The following is a 22,479-nucleotide window of genomic DNA, read 5'->3' on the forward strand; positions in this document are numbered from 1 at the left end:
CGTGTGGATAAGACTATTACCGTCGTGAACGGCCCTTTCACGCTCGCACGTCGGATTACGCGAGTATGTGTAAGCAGTGCCTTCCTCCGATCTCTCACAGATGCTTCAGATCGCACCCATTGTCCTTAATCCAGAGATCGCCGATGTCGCCGGCTGGAATCCACGCATAAGAGCGAGGTTGCCTAACGCAGACGGACCGGATGGGTGTACCAAGGTCGGTGCATTTGACCGAACCGCTGTATGAAAAGAGACATACTCCGAGTAGGCTTACAAAATCCTGATTCTGCCGCAATCAACGGTGGAATGGAAGTTGCTGCATTGGGTAAGTGGATATTCTTGCAATCGAGATTTGAGGATCGAGGTTTTGAATAGTGATCAAGTGACGGAGGGAAAGAAGAGAAGATGCAGATTGGGACAGTGCAATGTGGGGACCATGAGATGTACATTTTGTAGATCATCTATGGGAGGCAGTCTGGGTGTTCAATTGCCCTCTGCATATGTTGGAAGTATACCACCGTTGGGTTATGCCAGGCCCTGAAAGAGCAAGGCAACTTCAAGCATACCGTTCTGCTAGCACGTACACACAGCGTGGGTGCCGAACTGTTTTCCAGGGCAAGTCTGGCGAGAATCGGCGCGGGGTGACCTATCTCTCGTGTTCGACGATGTTATGTGTGGTGTTGCGCGGGTGACGAGTCAACCACATGTGCACCCACTGCACATCATCTCCTGTCTCTTCAATCCACCCTCCGCCTAACACTCCTGTCGCCATCAGCACCCATACCCCCAACAACATCCTGGACCAGTTCCCTCAACTGCGCCTGCACCTCTTCAGAATCGTAATCTTCCCGCGCCGCGAGCTCCTCAATGCGCCTCCGTATCTCAGGATCCGGCGCATCGACAGCATCTTCTTCCATGGTGCCGACATTGACCTTGACACCATCGGGTAGTGGGGGCGGCGGGTGAACGCCCTCAGTCTCTATGACACCTGGTGCAGCTGGCTCGTCGCCGGTGCGTAGACTCCTGAGGTACTGGTACACTTCGTGTGTCTCGCCCTCCTCTTCGCCAATCTTGTCCTCTGCTGTCTGGCCCTCTTGATTTTGTATCTTTGTGTCTGCGCCCAGTTCTTCAACAAGGCACTTCGCTACTTCGGTCTTTTCGGTCGCGAAGAGGGGTGTCTCGCCGTCTTCGTCGGTGATGTTGACGTCGGCATTGTATTTTTGGACCAGGTCGCGCAGCACGGCGAGTTGGTTATAGGAAGCTGCGGCGTGGACTAGCGAGTAGCCGTGTGCATCGCGGGCAGAGGCCAGGTGTGGGTGCTGCTCGAGCGAGGAGAGGATGGACTGCGGGCGCGTGTCGATGAGGTTGAGGAGGAGATCGATGGTTGGTGCTGGAAGCGCCATGGTGGGCTGCGCGTGAGGCTGGTCGGAAGTGCCGGGCGTCTGTGTCGGAATGCTCGGTATTCTGGGCGTGTTGGGCGATCGCGAGGGCTGCGCATTCGAGTACGCGCAATTCTGGCTGCAAATCTAAAAATGACGTGGTGGGCGGAGATGCGGAGACTTCCCTGTGGCGCTCCCCATCGCGCGGCTAGCTGCCATCCCGGCCCCCAGATCGACTAACATCTTGACTTTCATCATTGTGCATCTGCGTAATACATGCCAAACTCTATCTAATTACCACCTCCGCACATCTTTAATGTTTATGTGAACATGTCAGCGGATGAACAGCTGGTGCAAGCCTCGGACACCGAAGTCAGGCCGGCGCAATAAGGAAATGTCACTGTATGGGGCGCTCTGGGCGCCAGCTGAGACATCCGGACGATCAAGACCAACGCCCAGCGCCCATCACACACAGCCTCAAACCGTCAGCCTGGGCCTTGGCCATGCTCGCGTGCCCCTTCACCCTTTTGCCCTCCGCTGCCGTGCCTGCCTCGTAATCTTTACACGTCCTAGTTGTTCTTTCTTCTTCCATTTGGTAGGCGCCATACACGTCAACACCGACCGCAGCATACCGTATACCGTATCTTTGTAATACCGTCGCACAGCGTCACCCAACGCTAGACTGTCGCCTTTGTCTTGGCCTCCTCTAGCCGCCTTAATGCGCTTGTCCCTTTGATCTATTGTCTGGACTTGACTTGCATTCTTCTCTTCTCCGTCTGTCCTCATTAGACACCCACTCTCGCAAACATGAGGACCATCAAAGGCGTCGGCGTGCCGTCGGTTCGCCTCGTCCTCTCCTACGTCTTCGACTGGATCGTCATCATCGCCATTGCAGCCATCGCCGGCGGCTGGGAATATGTCGAGCCCTTCCGACGACCCTTCTCGCCCGTCGACCTCTCGATATCGTACCCGTACCAGACCAGCGAAATGATACCGACATGGCTCCTGGTCGTAGTCTCACTCATTGCGCCCGCCGCCATCGTCATGATCGTCTGTCTTGTCTGGGTCCCTGGACCAACTGCCGAACGCGGAACACCCAAGTCGCTCATCTGGAGGAGGAAGCTTTGGGAATGGAACACCGGTTGGATGGGTCTTGCGCTTTCGCTCGCGACTGCGTTCCTCATCACACAGGGCATGAAGAACCTCTTCGGAAAGCCGCGACCTGATCTTCTGTCAAGATGTGACCCAGACCTCGAAAACATTCGGAAATACGCTGTCAATCCTGTTGTTGAAGAGGTCTTCAATCCAGCTTGGGTACTCGTCACCTCGGCCATCTGCAGAAACACCGACAACGACATTCTCAAAGACGGCTTCAAGTCCTTCCCCAGCGGCCATTCCAGCTGTAAGCCCTCTCTCTCTCCCATCCTCCGCAAACAACCCGCTAACCCAGTTCTTTTAGTTTCCTGGGCCGGCCTCCTCTACCTAACCCTCTTCCTCGCCTCCAAATTCTCCGTCGCAATCCCCTTCCTCCCCCACCGCCCCTTCTCCACAAACCCCGCCCACACCTCCGCCATCTCCCCCTCCAACCTCAAGAAACAAGCCACCCTCCCCATCCACAAACAAGACTCGTCCCTCTCCTTCCCAACCTCCTACAACGACGACGCCGTAGTCCCTATCCGCTACCAAAACGCCGCTCCACCCGTTTACACTTTAGTCCTCATCTTGGTCCCTATTTGCGCCGCCATCTACATAACAAGCACCCGCTTTACCGATTTCCGCCATTTCGGGTTTGATATGTTGTTTGGTACGCTGATTGGCGTGACGTGTGCTTGGTTTTCGTTCCGCTGGTATCATCTGCCCATTACACGGGGTGCGGGATGGGCCTGGGGCCCTAGGAGCTACGATCGCGCGTGGGGCATTGGTGTCGGCAGGGGCAGCTATGTTGGTACAGAGGGCTGGAGCAGGAATGGAGGCAGTGAGACTGCGCTCAGGAGACGTGCGGATGCTCAGGGTACTGCGAACGGGCATAGTGTGGACGAGAGTGAGTTGGGTGTGCTGAATCGTAATGGCGCGCCGCATGCTGGGAACCCGCCGAGTTCAATGCACTCGAGAGTTGGGACCGCGCAGGAGGTTTGATCTTTCTTTAGTTTAATACCACGTAATGGATTGGGAAGCATGGCGTTTGGTGGGTTGCGTGTCTTAGACACATATGGAAAGAGGTGGTTATCAGAGGTGTTGTATACCAGGTTGGCTACTTTGCACACATTAGAGTGCACACTCAGGCAATTGAGAATTTAATTCATTGATCTAGATATCGATTGCTGTGGTGATGAACTGGCTGTTCACTATATGTCGTATTACCCGAACTGCAAGGGAGAGCCGTGCCGCCACGTGCTTGAGGCGACAGCCTGTGTGGATCGAATTGCAAATGAGACGAATCGAATGAATAGACAACCAATTAAACCGGAAATAAGAATCGAGACGCGAGCTGATTGCACGAGATACTGTACCTACCAGTAGGAGCTGAAAGTAAAGGTCGCTTGGGGTGTTGTCGCTTTGGGCTATCATGTCATGTCAAATCAACTGTACTTTTGTATGCTGCTACGTATATCTCTCCACCCATTGGCAGTTGAATACCCTCTGCTCCACTGTCTTGTTGAAAAGACGAGCTGCCTCACCTTCTTCTCCTCTGCTATTCACGCGTGTACAGATGGAGACAGAGTGCGCTCTCATGTGTTTCGACGAAGCCATGCGGAGAGCACATTCGTCGTACACCATCCTGTTGTATCGGGTCGGCCACTGTAGACACTCATCATCTACAAGCCCTTCTTTCCCTTGGCCCTCTCTTCCTCGCGCTTCTGGTAGATCATACCCGTGAATGGGTCCTCCCACCTGCACGCAATCGAGTACGCAGTGTGGACGATTGCGGTAAGGAAGATACCGGCTGGCTTTCCGTACCAGATAGCTGTGGCCAAGAAGGACATGGCCGAGCCGTGGTACATGGGCGAGCTGGAGACGTTGAAGGGGAAGGTTGTCACGGGCTCGTCCATGAGGATGCCGAAGTAGTCCCCGAGGTAGGTTCCGGTGACACCGAGGGCCCACATGGAGGTCAGGACGAGAGTGTTTCCCATGGCGAAGAGGGGGATCGCGGAGTACTTGATGGCGGGGGCTAGGAGGGTTGGGTGCGTGGGTTGGTCGGCGAGAGCTTCATTGTAACTGTGAACAAGCAGTCAGTATATCGGCTCGCTCGGGCAAAGGTCCAGGGCTGGAGACGGTGGTAGCTTTGTACGTACAGGTAGTCTCGGAAGATACCCAGCGAGAAGATGGTTACGGCGAGCGCATAGCATCCAAGTCGCGGGTTGCCACCGAAAAGCTTTGTGATAACTTTGTTGTGGTATTCTGAATACTGTTAGCCTTCTTTGTTTCCGTCTTGCTCTACGACACCCAGCAGTCTCCCGAGGCTCGGCTATACCCGCAAAAAGAAATGATGAGGTTATGTACCTTGTTGCGCAGCGATGCTAAAGCTCCGTTAGTATATGTGAATGAGGATGAGTGATTTCACTTACTTCCAAAACGTAGGGTTGAACACGATGCTCGCGGCAGACACTGCCACATGTTAGCTGTCGCATCTGCGGCTGCGGGGATCTGGATGTTGGCACTTACCCCACAAGCTGGGCTTACTGAAGTCAATATACGAAGTCATTGTCGTGAGAAAGTTCCGGTAAGCTACAAAGCATCAAATTGCGATAGTAGCAAATGTAGGTAGAGGGTGAGTTCCTACATGCGAAAGCTGTGGGGGGATGCCTAGGTGTTGACAGCTTGCCCGGCAGATGAACATGTGGAGCTATGACGTCTCGCTAATCCGCATGTTCAGCAATCGCGGAAAGAGCGCCTCACCCATTATCGGCTAACGGCAATGTGTTCATGCACAATTGTGTTGTTTCAACTTTCATTGATGACACAGCTCTGATCTCTATCATGATGCGTTCGTGTTCTGCAGCCTTTACTGCGGGGTATACCATGTCTCTTAATGATGAGAAATTCAAAGAACGCCCTAATCAACCGTGCATTTCCGACCGGGTCCAACAGGCCCAGCAAACTCGCTGTTATCCATTACAGCTAACATCCTTCTAAACCCTACGCGGTGGCGTAGTGACCAACAACCTCCGATGGCCTCAACGTCTACAAACCGTTGTCGGCGCACGTGAAAGGTCCACCAAAACCATCGGCCTTGTAGCCGTCAATAATAGACTGGACAGTCGCGTATGTGCCCGCAGTCAGGAACAACAGGCCGATGAGGCAAAGTGCGACATTGAAGAAGAACCCGGCATATCCCTTCCAACCGCGGACCTTCCAGAAGTTTGGTCCATGCGCCTCTCTGCGAAGACGGAAGTATGCTACGCCCCAGAAGATGAATCCGAAGAACGAGTCGAACAGCGAGCTCATAAGGGAGAGCAGGTCGGAGAAGAATGGAATGACCTCGGCGATGATGAAGGCGAAGACCCAGAGCACAGCGAGGATTGCGATCCATGTGAGCCATCCGGCCATGGTGTGACCAGTCCTGTGTCGGGACTGAGAACCGTAGATGCGGAACAGAACAAAGCGAGCTGTTACGGAGGCATACAAAACACCGAGGAAGATGATTGTAGGCACCATAAAGGTAAAAGATACCTTCTTGTAGACCTCGTTGGAGATGGAGCCGAAGGCTGGAGAAGTCATGTAGTTGGTACCGGTGTAACCGTACACAACACCTCCGACGAGACTGAAGACAAGAACCTCGCAGATGGTGACGGCCCAGAGCGCCTTGGGGAAGTCCTTGGGTTCCTTCATCTCGGCGATGAAACTGGGGAGGGTGATCTGGCCAATGAAGGTATAGCTAATGTTCATGAAAGCACTCATGCCCATAACGAAAGTGGTTCCAGATGGGGGTATAGCGTAGACCTTGAGAGGATCAGCGGGGTCATAGCCTGCGGGCTTTCCGTCAACACCGGAGAATGCTGCCGCGAGGATGACGGAGATGAAAGTGAATCCTGCGGACGCAGTGGCCAGCGTAGCGAGGGTGCTGAAAGTTCGCGGAAGCGAAGCCGCGAACGAGATAATGGCAGTGATCGCAGCGAAGGCGATAGTGCAGGTACCGTGTCCAGTGATAGTGTTCCACCATTTGGCTCCGACAAGGCAGTGCAGACCCATGATGAAAACATCTAGGGAAAAGTTAGCAGTGGTTGCTGCATGTTGACAGGGATGGTCGCTTACTGTTCAGGACAAACATGACTGCTGTAGCGTAAAAGGCCCATTTCTTGTTCCAGAAGAGCATCTGACCAATGTCACAGACGTCGCGAATCTGGGGATGGCGCATGCAGAATTCCCTAGATCGTGTAAGTATGGCGTTTGCGGATGGGATGTTGAGTGCGCGTACCAGGTGGTCAGGGACGTGTACAGGACGAGACCGGCAATGACGAAAGTCAAGATCAAGCCTGGAACGAGACCGAGGATCGAGTAGGACCAGGGGAAAGACATGATGGCCAGGCAAATGTACTCGGAGAACAACAGAGCCGCGGTCTTGGGCCAGCTGCAAGTACGGTACTTGATGGCATTGTTGGCTTCCAATTCGATCTGCCTGCCGATGGTGATGCTAGCGTCAGAGTCGGCGTCGGTGGATGTAGGTAGAATTCCTCCTTGGGCTTCGGCGTCGTAACCCTTCTCTTTCTCGAAGGCGACTTTTTCATTGCTGCTTTGGCTGTTGTTGTCGGCGGGCGAGGCCTTGCCGCCGAAGAGAGACTTCAACGCCATTTTACGCAACGGATACACCTCTTGTAAGGAGTGTAGTAGGAAGAACGACGGTTAGCCGCTTCTTGGAGCATTAATTGCGTGTTCAAAATCCGGGCAGGGAAGTGTCGGAGTGGGTTGGGTAAACGATGGAGAGGCGGCAGGAAGATCGTTAAATATGCGCGGGGGCAAGGTGATAGCGGGTGCAGGGAGTTGAGCAGTGGAGGAGCGTAAGCTAGGGTGCTGGGATGGCTAGTCCAAAACTTGCGGGGACAGAGGAGAGTTCGGTGAAGGCGAACAGGGAAGGCGCAAGAGTGGGGACTGCTTTTGCCTGGTGGCGCCTACCGAGTTTGAGCGCGCCTATGAAGACTCGCACAAACACCAGCCGTTCGCCGCGCTATGACCGCTGCACTGTCGTCTTTTCCCGCCCTCACGCTATGAAATCTCAGTGAAATCCTCTGCCCTGGCGCCGCGAGTGCCGCTTCGTGTGCTTTAATCGCATTAGTCGACTAGTACCGGGCGAGCGTGACGTCCGACGCATCGCTACCGCTTCAACGGCACAGATCTGCCATTTCACTGTCGCGCACGTGGAGGGTCTGGCCATCCACCAGGTCGTTTGTCGAAGACTCATTACGTCAATCGTCAAATCCTCGAGATAGCCAGACCGGTGGCGCTGTTGCGATGCCGCATTCCTGCGTATCTGTCACACCCTCTTCATATCGGCACACCGTTGTACTGGCTTAAAAGTCAGGTTCCCAGGCTTGACATCACTGTGGCGCCCACTAAGCTCCATTGCTAAGCTCAATCCCACCACCGGTAAGCCTGGCTTGGCTTGCTTAGCTTACGCCATAACGCGGGCGAAATACCACCTCCAAGCCTCGCCAATGCATAGCACCCAGCATCTGATCCTTCCGATTTTGCTTATCTCGACTGGCCACACAAACGCCGTGTCGCGTGCAAAATATGGGACTCTCTCGGAAGTTCTACCCGTCTAATGGATTTAACTCAATATCGCCAGGGAAATGGCAAGAACCACAGTGTCTGCCACGTTGTAGGGGTTATTGTCCTGCAGGGTACGGATCCGCTATCTAGACAGCCGTGGATGCTCCCGACTATCGTACTCCGAAACAACGCCCTGCAGCATCGTACATCTTGACGCAGGATTTGCCAGGCGGCTGGCCTTATAAACATGTAGCGAAAGCGAAAGCGCACGCAAGATTGCGTGATCGTCCATATTGTTGTCTTGGGCGCTGCATGGCTTATGCGCATCGCTGATCATTGACTTGGCAGCTGGAGAGGAAACCCTGCCTCGTGCGCGTGGACAGTCGCGTACACTACAGATATAGACCGGAACGCTGCGCTCGGGTGAGATAAGGGAGCGACGTGATAAATTCCCCAGATTCAGTGAAGTTCTCATATATTATCCGTGTATCACTTCCACAAGAGGTGCTCGAGTCCATATAGCAAACGAATACCCAATCGACCAGCCAACAACGCTCACTCCACGGAGTGCAAGAAATCAATTATGTCTATTCACAACACAGTCTCCTTCGTAGTCGCTCGCTCTTTCAGAAACTCCTACAACAGGACACAGACCCAGCGACAAAACCGAGAACGCTTGCGTCGTATCGTCCAAGGACGAATAGATAGCTCACAAATTCTTGCAACACAACTCCTCTGCATCGCATCGACCCGTCAAAAACTAACATCTGCCCCAAAGTAACCCAAGCGCTTAATCGAAGAACCGTGGACGGCTCATTCCGTAGTACCCTATTAGCCAGGCGATGATGACGCGTTGCGCCGTTGAAACGCCACTGGCACGTGGTTCTTGAGATAGTCGTTGGAGCCGTCCATGCGTAGTCATGGATAGGGCATGGGCTAGATACATGGAGAAAAGGGCTGTCGTGTCTAGAGTATGAGTAGTTACCACGCGGTCTCGGACTAAGAAATAGGGTGTCACGCAAGAATGTACATGGTTTTCTGAGTGCTTCCTGTACACGGTAGTTGTGGGTGTACAACGGTCTGGTATCCGTCGGTTCAATACGTTCTATGGCGAATACTTTGTGTCACTTGTACCATCTCTCGTATAATCTACCACGCCTCCAGAAAACCGGACGCCCGCTAATACGCCACAAAAGACCACTCTTTCCATTCCCACATCCACATGCACATCTACAATCCTCTCAGATCAAACTATCGCCTCCACTCCCCCAATTCATATGCTGCTGATTCTGCTGCTGCTGCTGCTGCTGCTGTTGCTGACTCTGCGTCTGCGCCCTCAAACTCGCCATACTATTCATCCCCATCCCCATGCCCATCCCACCTCCTGCACTCGCCGTCCGACTTCCCATCGGCGGCGGTGCAATACCAAAAGTCCCCGTACCCGCTGGCTTAGCCGGCGGAGGCGCAATGCCAAACGACGAGTAAGGAGATTGCGTGCGTGACTGTGAGGGCGGCGGAGCTATAGAAGGGAAACTCGATAGCGAATTCGTTGTGTTTGTGTTGTTGCCCCAAGTGTTTGCGGATGACATTGTGGTGCTGCCGCTTGCTTTGCTCCAGTCGATGCCTCCGGTCTGTGTGGGGTTTGTGTAGGAGGGTGTTGTGGTTGTGGGGGATACCATATTGTTCATGCTCATGGCTGGTCGGATTGCCTGTTGTTGTGTGAATGATGAGCTACCTATGCCTGGGTTTGCCGCGCTGAGAGCAGGGAACGAGGAGTTGAGCGTGTTTAGTGTGTTGTCTGGAGTGATGGCCCTGCCTTGTGGTTTCGGGGCGCCGAGATTGGTGTTTGGTGGTGGGGAGACGGGCGGCGTGGACCACGAGAAGGTTGGGGCGGGAGATGCGTTGTTGGATCTTGTTCGGTTGGTGGATGGGCGCGAGGGGAGGATAGTGGAGGAGGCAGCTGATGCGGAAGCGTTCGCCCATGGGTCTCCACCTAGCATGTCTGTACCACCCGATGGCCCTTGTTGTCCTCCACGTACAAGCGCTTCGAAATCCGTATCTCCGTTCCCGTTGCTAGTATCGAAGCCGTTGGTCGCTGATGGGCCGCCAAAGGACATGAACTCGTTGCGCGTAGTTGCTGTGGACCCGTTTGCGCCGAGCTCTTGCAGCTTGCGCGTCTGTTCGTTTTCGACACGAGCGGACGTCGTCTTGATGAGGTTCATATACGCTTGGAACTGCTGCAGATTGAGCAGCGGTCCTAAACTGAATGACCACAAGATGGGGAGTACATCCATAGCGAGGAAGTCACTGTCAACCTGGTGGCTGATAGCCTTGAAGACGTCGAGTGCTGCCATCTGTCAATGTGTTAGCATGTTGTTTATGGCTTGTTCGTTTGTATTGACATACCATAACGGCAGGCTCCTTGGTCTTGATGGCACGCAGTAGCGGAACAATCTTCTCTTGAATAGTGTACTTGTCGAGAATTGAGACATTCGAGCTCTTCGCCTTGGGTGCTGCTACCACTCCAGTAAGGCCATCACTTTGAAAGTCGTCCTGCTGATCGTTTCCTCCACCACAGAGTGTCTTGAAAGCCTCTAGCCCGCGAATCTTGATACCCATACTGCTGGTCTTTGCAAAGATGCTGGCAATCACAGGGAACAGCTCGTTCTTGACAGTTGAAAAGTCTAGTATCGGCAAAACGATAGGCAGCGTGCGCAGAGCTGCATCGACTAGCGAATGTGTAGGCGATTCGAGCGCATGGTTAATGATTGGAAGGATATCATTTTTGAACTCTTTGCCGCTCGAGTTGTCAGCAGCGATCTGCATGTTCTCAAGAAGCACCATGAGGCCAGCTTCTTTCAGGCTGTCCCTCTCCTGAGCTGGGGCTTTCGGGTTCGCAGCCGGCGCACTCAAGAATGTCTCTCGCAGTTTAGGTATCACCTTTTCGGTAAACGCTCGCTTGCCGGATGGAAGCATAGTAATGATCTTGAAGACGTTTTGAAGTATCAGAGTGAGAAGCTCCCGGTCCTTCATCTCTTCGAGTAGAGCAGGCAGTATCTTCTTGTCAAGTACCGACTTGGGAAACTGGTTCAAGATACGCGGCAGACCACGCATGAACTGTGACTTCTCATTGGGTGTCTTCCCAGGAAGTCCGTCAAGGAAGCGTATTGTGGATACTAGGATGTTGTCGAAGTACTGTGCTTGTTGAAACTCTCGTGCATCCATGCGCGACGCCGGCCGCCGTGTTATCAAGCGATCTAGAACGCCGTTGACGACATCTCGCGGTAACGGTTGCGAAGACATGAAGTTGTTCGTCTTACTCGGAACCGAGGAAGACGAAGAAAACGCCCGCTTGTAGGAGGAGGAACTACCATTGAAGTCCAACGGGCTCTTGTGCGGCGAGTTGTATAGTGCAATGATGAGCATGCCCAGACTAAACATGTCTGCCGCAGGAGTTATGTTGTTGTCCATGACGAAGTCGGGCGAAGAGTAGTCTATGTTCAGCTGAACGTGTCGAGGCAGGCGGGCATCGTAGTTGAGGACTTCTGAGAGCGATATGGGTGTTACGGAGGTGGGCTTCGTCGAGTTCTCTGGAGGTGTTGAGAAACCAAGACCTGAGATTTTCCAATCAGACTGTCACGGTGATCAGCAAAGTGTTGGTAAAGATTGAGTAGCATTGTGGCTACCTACTTTAGCGTTGATGAAGATGGCGTCTGGGGTCAAATTCGCATGCACCAGTCCAGCACTCTCGTGCAGAAACTCCAAGCCCTTTGCGATTTGTAACAGCCCTTTCTGTATCTCGAGTTCGTCGATTTCGAGCTCGCGTCTTCGCTTCTGGCCATCGGCTTCTTCGATAACGTATCGGCTGCGGCGTCCACCAACACCGCCTGCCTTCTCCTGCTCGTCTTTTTCTTGCAACAAGCCAGCGAGCGATGCGGTGACGGGTTCTGTCGCGAACATGAGGCCGCCGCCACGAGTCTCCTCGACTGGTTCAGCCAGCTCCAGTACACTTGGATGCCGTAACCGAGCTAGAGAACTGGCCTCTTTCTTGAGCCTCTCCACGACCTCCTCATGCGCGCGTTTGAGTCCCGAAGCCGCTGAGCGTCCACCGAAGCCTGCGCCAGCTGGTGGTTCCAACGACTTCTTCTCGAACACAAAGACAGATGCCGCCTTCCCCGTCGACTTCTTCTTCGCGTCGTATATCTTCCATGGCCCTGAATACGACGTGGGCTGGGGGCTGAGGGTGTAGTTGCTCGAGATGTTGGAAGTGAAGGACTTTAGGGCGTTGGAAAACATGGTGCGGGTGGTCTATTCGCGCGCGCGGCGATACTGTGGGAGTCGAGCGAGGGCGTCATGGACTGTGATGTTTGGCGTGGGCAGTGTTGGTATGCGCGTGAGATCTGAGACAGCCAGCTGGAACTGCCGAGAGGATCAAGACATTCGGGTCGCTCTTTCCGCGAAATGTCTTGGGAGAATCACCAGGGAGTCGCGCAATGTCTAGACTCGTCGGTACGATGGCGGAGCCCCGAAAGTCAATTGATAGACGAAGCCAAATGTTAGTTCCCCCACGCGAGCTGTGGAGAAGGATCCATGGATGCCAGGGCCGCCTCTAGTCTCCCGCCTTGCATGACGTGAGCGCACGCAGCACACATGGGCAGTGGGAATGCAGCAACGGCCAAGATACCAAGCACGCGAATAACCTCAGATATCCGCGCTGACGATGATTCAGATGTCGTTCGCGCCCTACGATTGCCTGTTCGGTGGCTGGTGCAGTGCGCGATCGGAGGTGACTGTCGCGACTGTGTCGCGAGGTCCGATATCTCCAGGCTGCGGTCAGCTTCGGTCTTGTAGCCCAAAATAATTATTACTCTGGAATCCACCACCTGCACCAACTCTCCTCCCGCCCCACCCTCTCCGCTTGCACTGCATCCCTCACAATGCTTCCGCAGCGGTCTTCACGATTGCTCTCTTGCCTGTCCCGTGGCGCCTTCCGTTCGCCTGTAGCACCGCTCAGCGCGTCGCTGCGATGTCGGACCCAGCGACCCTACAGCATTCATGCTGACAAGTCTGTTGGCGAGAAGATACAGGATATCGACCCGACCAAGCTCTCCATAACCAAGACGACGACGCCAAAAGATCTGCTGCCGCATGAAGAACTCGTCTTTGGCCGCAACTTCTCTGGTAACAGCTCCAATGGCACCAAACTTCACATCTAACACGTATTCAAGATCACATGCTCTCGCTCGAATGGACAGCAACAGAAGGATGGCTGCCAGCACGCATTACCCCCTACCAGAACCTCAGTCTCGACCCCGCGACGTGCGTCTTCCACTATGCGTTCGAGTGCTTCGAGGGCATGAAGGCCTACAAGGACAAGAACGGAAATATCAGGCTGTTCAGGCCAGACAAGAACATGGCCAGGCTGAACAAGTCGTCGGCGCGAATTGCATTGCCCACATTTGACCCCGATGCCTTGATCGAGCTCATTGGCAAGTTTGTGAAGGAGGATGAGCGTTTCGTTCCCGAGTACGTTCAGTCTGAATCCTCTGTTGGCTACAACACTCTGACCACACCAGTGCGCGAGGCTACTCTCTCTACCTTCGCCCAACGATGATCGGCACTCAGCGCACCCTCGGCGTCGGCCCTCCCGCGTCTGCACTACTCTACGTGATCGCTTCCCCCGTCGGGCCATACTACCCAACCGGGTTCAAGGCTATCTCGCTCGAGGCTACAGACTACGCTGTGCGCGCGTGGCCTGGAGGTGTTGGAGACAAGAAGCTTGGTGCCAACTACGCACCTTGCATCGTCCCGCAGATGCAGGCTGCAAGCCGCGGATTCCACCAGAATCTGTGGCTGTTTGGCGAGGAAGAGTTCATCACCGAGGTCGGCACCATGAACCTGTTTGCCGCTATCAAGAACAAGGAGACTGGAAAGCCAGAATTGCTCACTGCGCCTCTCGACGGAACTATTCTTGAGGGAGTAACGCGAGACTCCATCCTCGAGCTTGCGCGGGAACGTCTGGTGCCCAAGGGCTGGACCGTGTCGGAGCGCAAGTTCACCATGAAGGAGGTGGCCGACGCTGCCAACGAGGGACGCATGATGGAGATCTTCGGTGCAGGCACTGCTGCCATTGTCGCTCCGGTGCGCAAGATCAGCTGGAAGGGACAGCTTGTTGACTGCGGGCTCGAAGACCACGTCGAAGCCGGCCCAATTGCACAGCAGATGAAGGACTGGATGGAGGCCATTCAGTACGGCGACGAGGACCACCCGTGGAGGTATGAGCTTCCCCGTCACCATGCAGATCATTCGCTAACATGACAACAGTTACAAGGTGATATAAGCAAGTAGTTGATATAAATGCGATGTGTTGAGCGTGCATGTTTGCGCGATAGACTGTATATACATGAGACCTGGCCGTAGCTTGAAAAAAGATATGTGGCCCCTGGCGCATTGACATTGGCGACGGTGTTGGCACAGTGACTTCGCGATGGTGGGGTAGAGGATGGGATGCAGAGCGTGCCTGACTACGCCCTCCTTAGATGACGTTCCTGCTAGTCTCTCTAGCTCCCAACCTCTCGTTACACCGCCGACGCTCCAACGCCTAAACACCCCGTCAATTGCCCGCCCAGAGCTGCGCCGCCGCTCGTCAATTCCACCACCACGCGCCCCGACGACACGCCCGCCAATTCTCACGATGCTGGCCGGCGCACTCTGCCGCTTGGCAGCCGACGCCCCCAGGGCCTCCCCACACGACATGCCGCAGCTCGCCCGCATCCTCGGCCGCGCCCTCCTCGCCCGCAATGCCGCCCAGCTCCCGCATGCGCGCGCCCTCTCACGCGCCTTTGCCTCTGCCCTCCAGAACCGCCGGTCGTATGCTACAACTACGCGCGCCACCAAGCCCACGGCGACGGTGAAGAAGGCGGTCAAAACAGCCGCCGCTAAGAAGCCTGCGCCCAAAAAGACGGCCACAACAGCAAAGAAGGCGGCTCCCAAGAAGAAGCCCGCAGCAAAGAAGGCGGCGCCCAAGAAGAAGGCAAAGAAGCCTGCCGCGAAGAAGCCCGCGCCCAAGAAGCGCGTCAAGAAGGTCTTGACGCCCGAAGAACAACAAAAGGTCAAGCTCCGAGAGCTACGCGCCAAGGCTCTCAAGGAACCCGTGAGCCGCAGGTCATTGTCTGCTCTCCATGTCTTCTTAGCTGAAAAGCTGGCTGGTGTTCCGGGCCAAAAGACTGGGCAACTTCCGGCTGCTACGGCCGAGTTCCAGAAGTTGACCCCCGCTGAGCTTGAGGTAAGCCCTGTCCGCCTCACAGTGCATCACACTATACTAACTGTCTGAAGCACTACAACCACCTCGCAAGCGAGAGGACTGTCGCTAGAAGAGCCGAGTACGACGCATGGCTCAAGGCCTACACTCCCGACCAGATCCGCATTGCGAACAACGCACGTGCCCAGTTACGGAGGATCTATACGAGTGAAAAGAAGAAGGCTCCTGCTCATACTGCCAAGCTTGTCGATGAGCGTCATGTGAACAAAGTGATACCCGCCTATGCCGCCTTTGTCAAAGAAAGGTTTGCCTCCGGAGACTTCAAGAACATTTCCCCTCTCGAGGCGATGAAACTCATCTCCCAGGAGTGGAAGTCTTTGGGCGCTGCTGAGAAGAAGGTATGCATAACAAATGCGACGTTGATACAGGCTCTAACATATCCATAGAAATACACAGACGCCTACACTGCTCAGAAGAACGCTGCGGCATCCGCATAATACGTCTAGCGGCAATCGCTTGTAGCGCCTGCTTCTCCATCACCTCTCTACTCAGAGCCGCATCGATTTCCTTTGTCAGTCATGATTTGGGCCTCCATGATACCGTGTATGTTCAGTCTGGATATTGGACCTCACCTGGTGTTCTGGTTCAAGGCGGTGGGTTCAAGGTTGGAAATGGTAAGATTCCTGTAACAGAGACATGTCCATGTAGTTTCTCAGAGTACTGCAATGCTTCTTCTGCGATGGTGGTTTATTCTAATGCAATCGCGAGTATTGAGAGTTGGTGTAGTTGCATAGGAAGTGACATTGCGCACCAATCATATAGCGTGCTTTCCTTATCTCTACCACCCCCAGCCAAGCCCAGCAATCATCCCATCCCACAACGTTTACCCCAGGCTTTCCGAGTAGATCTATTTCCGCGGCAGATAAGCGTGCGTACGGGATGTACCTGCCTGCGTCATTGGGCAAGCCACCTTGGAGCTTCGATATGTACCTCAGTTATCTGCATCATGCTGTCTTCTATTTACTCTCCTTGATACCTCATTCAAATACACAGCCATGGCTTCTGACGAAGAAAACGGACACGAACGTACTCCTCTCCTCCATCAAGCCCGACTATCCCATCTTCAACACGAACAAGATGAAGAAGCTTCCTCAATCCTCGCATCCACGGTAACGAAGGAAGAACAGCAATTAGCAGAAAGTCCAGTCGGAGAAAGACTGCCGTATAATGACTACACCACCATTGACTGGCTACACGATTTGGTACTAATACTTCTTGTCAACGAACCTACACATGGCTGAGTATACTGATATGCAAATTCAGGTCAAAGACTCCTACCGCTACCGCGCCCTCCACTCCCACCCTAGTCTGCGCTACAAACTCCTCACCCTCCTCGACGCCAGTTCAGGCTGGCTTGCTGTCGTGGTAATTGGTGCATTGACAGCATGTATCGCCTTCCTCGTTGACATCGCCGTCGTAACTGTCTCGGACTGGAAAATCGGGTATTGCTCTGGCCATTTCTTGCGGAACAGGGAGAATTGCTGTGTTGCTACTGAGAAGAGTCCGTCGCTGTTTTTGATGAAAGAGAAGGGCGAAGAATGTGCAGATTGGAAAGTTTGGAGTGAAGACTACAAGAGCAGTTTTGCAATCTACGTGGGCATGGCAGTGGCATTCGGAATTATAAGCTCGAGTTTGACCATGTTAACTCGGTCTACCCTCCCGTCGACCTCATCCTCCAACCCTACCACGAAGAACGCGAGCAACGGCCACACCACCTCCACCTCCTCTTCCCCGCCCTCAGACAACCCACCCACCACACCAACCGTCCAAGGCAAAACAATGTACCTAGCCTCCGGCTCCGGCATCCCCGAAATAAAAACCATCCTCTCCGGCTTCTCCATCCCCTCCTTCCTCTCCCTCCCCGTGCTAATCGTAAAATCCCTCGGCGCAATCTTCGCCGTATCCTCGTCCCTCTGCCTCGGAAAAGAAGGCCCCTTTGTCCACATCTCCACCTGCATCGGCCACCTCGTCGGGGGACTAATCCCTAAATACGCATCCAACGGCCGCAAGATGCGGGAGCTGCTCAGCGCGGCATGTTCGGCTGGTCTGTCGGTGGCGTTCGGCGCGCCGATCGGAGGCGTGCTGTTTAGTTATGAGGAGATTAGTACGTACTTTCCTAGAAAAGTGCTGTGGAGGGCTTTTCTATGTAGTCTTACTGCGGCGATGGTGCTCAAGGAACTCAATCCAACCGGCACGGGCAAATTGGTGCTTTTTGAATCGCGGTTTGGGGATGAGTACAACGCTATTCACTACTTCGTTTTCATCCTCTTGGGCGTAGCGGGTGGGGTTTTCGGAGGCCTTTTTTGCAAGTTCAATTTCCTGTGGTCCAAGTGGTTTAGGGCTTTTGGTGTGATTAAGAGATATCCAGTGTTGGAGGTTGCGTTGGTGGTGCTTGCGACGGCGTTGATTCAGTATCCTGATCCGTTGACGCGCGAGCCGGGGGATGTTATTATTAAGAATTTGTTGGTGGATTGTGGGGAGGATACGTCGAGCGCGTCTTGGGTTTGTCGGAATGAGAGGGTTGCTAGGGAAAGGGGGACGACGAATTGGGAGTATGTGGGTTGGTTGACGTATGGGACGTTGGCGAAACTTGTTCTTACTACTATTACGTTTGGGATCAAGGTCCCGTCTGGGGTTATCATTCCAGCGCTGGATGCGGGTGCTTTCTTTGGGAGGCTGGTGGGTCAGGCTATCGGCTCGATCAGTCCGGGTATCTTCGCCATGGTGGGTGCTGCTGCGTTTCTGGCGGGTGTGTCTCGGATGACTATTTCCCTCGCTGTCATTGTAAGTCCTGTTCCTTCTCTTTGTCTTGTATGCATGCCTCTAGCTAACGCTCTGTGTAGATGTTCGAACTCACAGGCCAACTCTCTTACACCGTTCCCTCTATGCTCGCCATCCTAACCGCCAAATGGGTCGCCGACGCCATCTCCTCAGAAGGCGTCTACGACCTCGCTCAATCCCTACTCTCTCACCCTTTCCTCGACCCAGACACCGCTCTCTCCATCGTCCGCCGCCACAAAGCCTGCGTCGAGGTCCTCATCCCCCCTCAGCGCACCATGGCTGACATTACCGTTCATGTACCTACAAGCAATAAAGTAGCTTTGACTCTACTGAAAGAGAAACTCGATGCGTTGAGAGAACGAGGTCTCATGGACGCGGGTCTTGTACTCGTGCAGAAGAATCATGGTGGTATTGAAGTGCTGCAGGGCTATATATCGCAGTCGGAGCTTGAATTTGGATTGACGAAACTCGTTCCTGGTGTGCTTATATCGACGCAGGAAGACGATGTCCAGGTCAGGTTGTTAGGCCAGGAGATTGATGAGCCGACGAGTCCCATGAGCTTGGAGATGGATTTGACGCCATTTGTGGATCGGACACCATTGAGCATCTGCGCGAAAGCGCCTCTGGAATATGCTGTCGAGATGTTCTCCAAGCTGGGCTTGAGATATCTTATGGTGACCAAAGAGGGCACAGGACAACTGGTGGGTGTGATTATCAAGAAGAGGCTCGTAGGTTACCTAGAACACCTGAGAGAACATGGCGAAGGAGATTAGTAGGTCGTAATGAGTACACACGATACACTGTTTAGTGGACAATATCTGATTATAGCATCTTTTCGCTAACAAGAAGCTGAGGCGCCTGCCATGTCTGTCTAGTCACTTTCGCAACATGTCTGATCACAGCCAGGTCGCTCAAAGTACGAATCGAATTACAACGCTCGTGTCCACACGTGAAATATTCCAACAACCAAGCCCAGCGGGACGTCAGCCATGACCAGCTTACTCCTCAGCCTCGAGAGGAGCCTCCTCGTCGTACTCGTCCTCACCCTCGGAGACGGAAGCCTCCTGGTATTGCTGGTACTCGGAGACCAAGTCGTTCATGTTGGACTCAGCCTCAGTGAACTCCATCTCGTCCATACCCTCACCAGTGTACCAATGCAAGAAAGCCTTGCGCCTGAACATGGCAGTGAACTGGTCACCGACACGCTTGAACAGCTCCTGGATGGAGGTCGAGTTACCGACGAAGGTGGAGGACATCTTGAGGCCGCGGGGAGGGATGGAGCAGAGGGCGGTCTGGACGTTGTTGGGGATCCACTCAACGAAGTAGGAGGAGTTCTTGTTCTGGACGTTGCGCATCTGGTCCTCGACCTCCTTCATGGAGACCTTACCACGGAAGTAGGCGGAGCAGGTCAGGTAGCGACCGTTGCGGAAGTCAGACGCAGCCATCATGTTCTTGGGGTCGAACATCTGCTGGGTGAGCTCGGGAACGGTGACGGCGCGGAAGGAGTGGGCGCCGCGGCTGGTGAGGGGAGCGAATCCGACCATGAAGAAGTGGAGACGGGGGAAGGGAACCATGTTGACGGCCAACTTCCTCAGGTCAGAGTTGAGCTGACCAGGGAAACGCAGGCAGGTGGTGACACCCGACATGACGGCGGAGACGAGGTGGTTCAGGTCGCCGTATGAGGGGTTGTTCAGCTTGAGGGTGCGCATGCAGATGTCGTAGAGAGCCTCGTTGTCAATGCAGAAGGTCTCGTCGGAGTTCTCGACCAGCTGGTGGATGGAGAGTGTGGCGTTGTAGGGCTCGACAACGGTGTCGGAGACCTTGGGGGAGGGCACGACGGAGTAGGTGGCCATCATGCGGTCGGGGAACTCCTCACGGATCTTGGAGATGAGGAGCGTGCCCATACCGGCACCAGTACCACCTCCGAGGGAGTGGGTGATCTGGAAACCCTGGAGGCAGTCGCAGCCCTCGGCCTCGCGGCGCACGACGTCGAGGACCTGGTCGACGAGCTCGGCACCCTCGGTGTAGTGACCCTTTGCCCAGTTGTTACCAGCACCAGACTGGCCGAAGACGAAGTTGTCGGGGCGGAACAGCTGGCCGAAGGGGCCGGCGCGGACGGCGTCCATGGTACCGGGCTCGAGGTCAACGAGGACAGCACGGGGCACGAACTTGTTGTTGGACGCCTGCTGTAGATCAGTATTGGTCTTTTATCTGCCAAAAGCGTAATCGGGGGACGCACTTCGTTGAAGTAGACATTCATGCGCTCGAGCTGCAGGTCCGAGGTGCCATTGTAGACACCGGAGCCGTCGAGGCCATGCTCGCCGGAGATGGTCTGCCAGAAGGCGGCACCGATTTGGTTACCCTAGAGACTGTTAGCTGTCGTCTGTACAGAGGAGCGACATGTAGACTTACGCATTGACCGGTCTGAAGGTGAACCTGTGGCAGAGAAACGTCGTTAGCTGTTGTTCTTTGTTGTCCCTGAGTCTCGGCGCGGGGCAGCGACGCGCCACGACTAGGCGGCAGTGCGGGCGATACGTACAATCTCACGCATGTTGGCGGTTGGGGGCGAGGAATATGGAAGTTGGAGAGGTGAAGATGCGAGGAGCTGGGTTATGGCTGGTCGCTGGCGGTGGTGCTGGTGTGGAGAGCAGGAGGAGCAGAAGCGGTGAGTGCGTTAAAGATCTCTGTGGGTCGTCTGCACGGGCCGTCGGCGCTAGAGCTATTTACTAACAACGCGCCAAAGCTGGTGCCTGCCGGCTGAAGGGGCTAGTCATGAACATGTACAGCTGCACTAGCAAGGCACAAGTCGCTGCTGTCGAATGGCTTCGTCGCTCTGCAGTATCTTGTATTACTGGCTGGTCCCATGTCGTGATAGACGTGCTACTGGAGGCGGTTGCGGACTTGTTGTTCCCATCCCATCCCCTATCAAATTCGCCTATCCGTATCGTCGTTCGCAGCGCGGAAACCGCACAACGCTGATCTTGCAGAGCACATGCATAAATCCTCCCTGACACGCGAACCTAATCCTGCCCAAGACTCCACGTCGTCACCGCCTATAGCTCCTTCTTCGTTGAGCCATTTGCATGACCACCTGCCTGTCGCTTGACCACCTGCGGCATCGTCCAGAAGTTGGGCCAGTAGAGCTCATACTCGTCCTGCCTGTAGTTGAGGCAGTGTCGCAGCCATACGCCCCATACAATGTAGTAGTAAGCTCCAGTTCCCGTCATAAGATGCCTGGTATTGTGAGCTTTCGTCTTCCTAAGATGACTGCAATACTCACCACCAGCCATGACCCTCGAGCACGAAACCCCAGGGCATACCGATCTCCCTCCGCCACTGGATTAACTGCGAGCAATGCACGTTGTCGAGGTGCCAGACAGCGAATCCACCCAGGAAGATGCTGAGGCCGAATGCAATCATTTGCCACATTTTACTGAGAATTTCTTGGTCGCGTATGTCTTCTCTCTCTTGGACCGCCTTCACACCTCCATGCGGCCGCGGGTTCGCTGCTTCCCTTTCCTTGGACTTGAAGCGCGGGCGGATGTTCACTTCCATTACATACATGGCGCGAAACAGGACAATCGCTGTGAGGATCGCATAGGCGTTCTGATGGAAGGTGGGGTCCTGGAGGAAGTGGTAATAGAGCGTAATGAAGGCAGCAAGGGACACAAGTCCGATTGCGAGAACCGTAGAGTACAGCCTTGACTTGCCATAAGAGAACGTCGCAAAGTTCATCAAGCAAGTCGTGTAGATCATCGAAAGCTCGTCTACCAACTGCATAGGATCTAACACGAATCAGATATTGCATGTGAACGATTGATTCAGCAGCGAACATACATTTCAATGTCGCGTGGAAGAGAAAGCTCCCAGTTCCAACCAGTAGATAGCCAATGAATGCCACGAGGAACACTGTATCGTGTCCATTCTTCAAGCAATTGCGTATGCCTTTTGCAGCGAGGTACATGAACAGCAGATTCGTGAGCGTGTTGATAATCTCCGCAGAGTACTGCGTGACTACATAATTCTTCAAACGGTTAGCACGCGCATCTTCAACGCAATGACCCTCTCAACTAACCTCTTCACACCAATCGAGAGTAGAGGTGACCGGGGAGAAGAACCCATCCTGTTCAGGCGGGTACGGTATCGACGGTAGACGGGAAAAGAACGCAGCCATCTTCACTCTACGAAAATCCCGAAAAGAGAAAAAGAAAGAAGTGAGAGGTTGAGGAAAGAGAAACTGCAGGTGTTTGACCTCGCTATCAAGCTTGTATCTAGCACCGGCTTTTGCGGAAG

The 22,479-nt window shown here is 54.2% G+C and overlaps 10 protein-coding genes across 10 annotated transcripts; 4 read left to right on the forward strand and 6 right to left on the reverse strand.

The window, feature by feature from the left end:
- Positions 1–734: 734 nt before the first annotated feature.
- Positions 735–1,400, reverse strand: J4E84_009878 (uncharacterized protein; the record flags this gene model as incomplete). The annotated part of the gene is made up of 1 exon (XM_049392437.1): positions 735–1,400. The coding sequence occupies one exon, from the start codon at positions 1,398–1,400 to the stop codon at positions 735–737; it is 666 nt and encodes a 221-aa protein (XP_049239844.1).
- Positions 1,401–2,183: 783 nt separating this feature from the next.
- Positions 2,184–3,512, forward strand: J4E84_009879 (uncharacterized protein; the record flags this gene model as incomplete). The annotated part of the gene is made up of 1 exon (XM_049392438.1): positions 2,184–3,512. One exon carries the CDS (start codon positions 2,184–2,186, stop codon positions 3,510–3,512), a length of 1,329 nt encoding a protein of 442 aa, XP_049239845.1.
- A 680-nt stretch (positions 3,513–4,192) lies between these two features.
- On the reverse strand, positions 4,193–5,079 carry CHOL2 (Phosphatidyl-N-methylethanolamine N-methyltransferase; the record flags this gene model as incomplete). Its single annotated transcript, XM_049392439.1, has 5 exons — positions 4,193–4,592; positions 4,670–4,775; positions 4,878–4,894; positions 4,943–4,982; positions 5,040–5,079. The coding sequence occupies 5 exons, from the start codon at positions 5,077–5,079 to the stop codon at positions 4,193–4,195; spliced, it is 603 nt and encodes a 200-aa protein (XP_049239846.1).
- Positions 5,080–5,558: 479 nt separating this feature from the next.
- On the reverse strand, positions 5,559–7,166 carry J4E84_009881 (uncharacterized protein; the record flags this gene model as incomplete). Its single annotated transcript, XM_049392440.1, has 3 exons — positions 5,559–6,577; positions 6,630–6,742; positions 6,793–7,166. 3 exons carry the CDS (start codon positions 7,164–7,166, stop codon positions 5,559–5,561), a joined length of 1,506 nt encoding a protein of 501 aa, XP_049239847.1.
- Positions 7,167–9,325: 2,159 nt separating this feature from the next.
- J4E84_009882 (uncharacterized protein) lies at positions 9,326–12,380 on the reverse strand (the record flags this gene model as incomplete). Its single annotated transcript, XM_049392441.1, has 3 exons — positions 9,326–10,438; positions 10,491–11,717; positions 11,775–12,380. The coding sequence occupies 3 exons, from the start codon at positions 12,378–12,380 to the stop codon at positions 9,326–9,328; spliced, it is 2,946 nt and encodes a 981-aa protein (XP_049239848.1).
- A 641-nt stretch (positions 12,381–13,021) lies between these two features.
- On the forward strand, positions 13,022–14,424 carry BAT2 (branched-chain-amino-acid transaminase bat2; the record flags this gene model as incomplete). Its single annotated transcript, XM_049392442.1, has 4 exons — positions 13,022–13,265; positions 13,313–13,610; positions 13,661–14,359; positions 14,409–14,424. The coding sequence occupies 4 exons, from the start codon at positions 13,022–13,024 to the stop codon at positions 14,422–14,424; spliced, it is 1,257 nt and encodes a 418-aa protein (XP_049239849.1).
- A 147-nt stretch (positions 14,425–14,571) lies between these two features.
- Positions 14,572–15,842, forward strand: J4E84_009884 (uncharacterized protein; the record flags this gene model as incomplete). The annotated part of the gene is made up of 4 exons (XM_049392443.1): positions 14,572–14,579; positions 14,649–15,369; positions 15,420–15,743; positions 15,792–15,842. 4 exons carry the CDS (start codon positions 14,572–14,574, stop codon positions 15,840–15,842), a joined length of 1,104 nt encoding a protein of 367 aa, XP_049239850.1.
- A 2,284-nt stretch (positions 15,843–18,126) lies between these two features.
- J4E84_009885 (uncharacterized protein) lies at positions 18,127–18,959 on the forward strand (the record flags this gene model as incomplete). Its single annotated transcript, XM_049392444.1, has 2 exons — positions 18,127–18,189; positions 18,249–18,959. The coding sequence occupies 2 exons, from the start codon at positions 18,127–18,129 to the stop codon at positions 18,957–18,959; spliced, it is 774 nt and encodes a 257-aa protein (XP_049239851.1).
- A 225-nt stretch (positions 18,960–19,184) lies between these two features.
- Positions 19,185–20,737, reverse strand: TUB1_2 (beta-tubulin; the record flags this gene model as incomplete). The annotated part of the gene is made up of 4 exons (XM_049392445.1): positions 19,185–20,369; positions 20,426–20,548; positions 20,599–20,622; positions 20,726–20,737. 4 exons carry the CDS (start codon positions 20,735–20,737, stop codon positions 19,185–19,187), a joined length of 1,344 nt encoding a protein of 447 aa, XP_049239852.1.
- A 502-nt stretch (positions 20,738–21,239) lies between these two features.
- J4E84_009887 (uncharacterized protein) lies at positions 21,240–22,360 on the reverse strand (the record flags this gene model as incomplete). The annotated part of the gene is made up of 4 exons (XM_049392446.1): positions 21,240–21,420; positions 21,467–21,971; positions 22,024–22,210; positions 22,262–22,360. The coding sequence occupies 4 exons, from the start codon at positions 22,358–22,360 to the stop codon at positions 21,240–21,242; spliced, it is 972 nt and encodes a 323-aa protein (XP_049239853.1).
- Between the last annotated feature and the right edge of the window lie 119 nt (positions 22,361–22,479).

This window comes from Alternaria hordeiaustralica (genome assembly GCF_023758085.1).
Source record: "Alternaria hordeiaustralica strain BMP 2776 chromosome Unknown scaffold_33, whole genome shotgun sequence".
Lineage (NCBI taxonomy): Eukaryota > Fungi > Ascomycota > Dothideomycetes > Pleosporales > Pleosporaceae > Alternaria > Alternaria hordeiaustralica.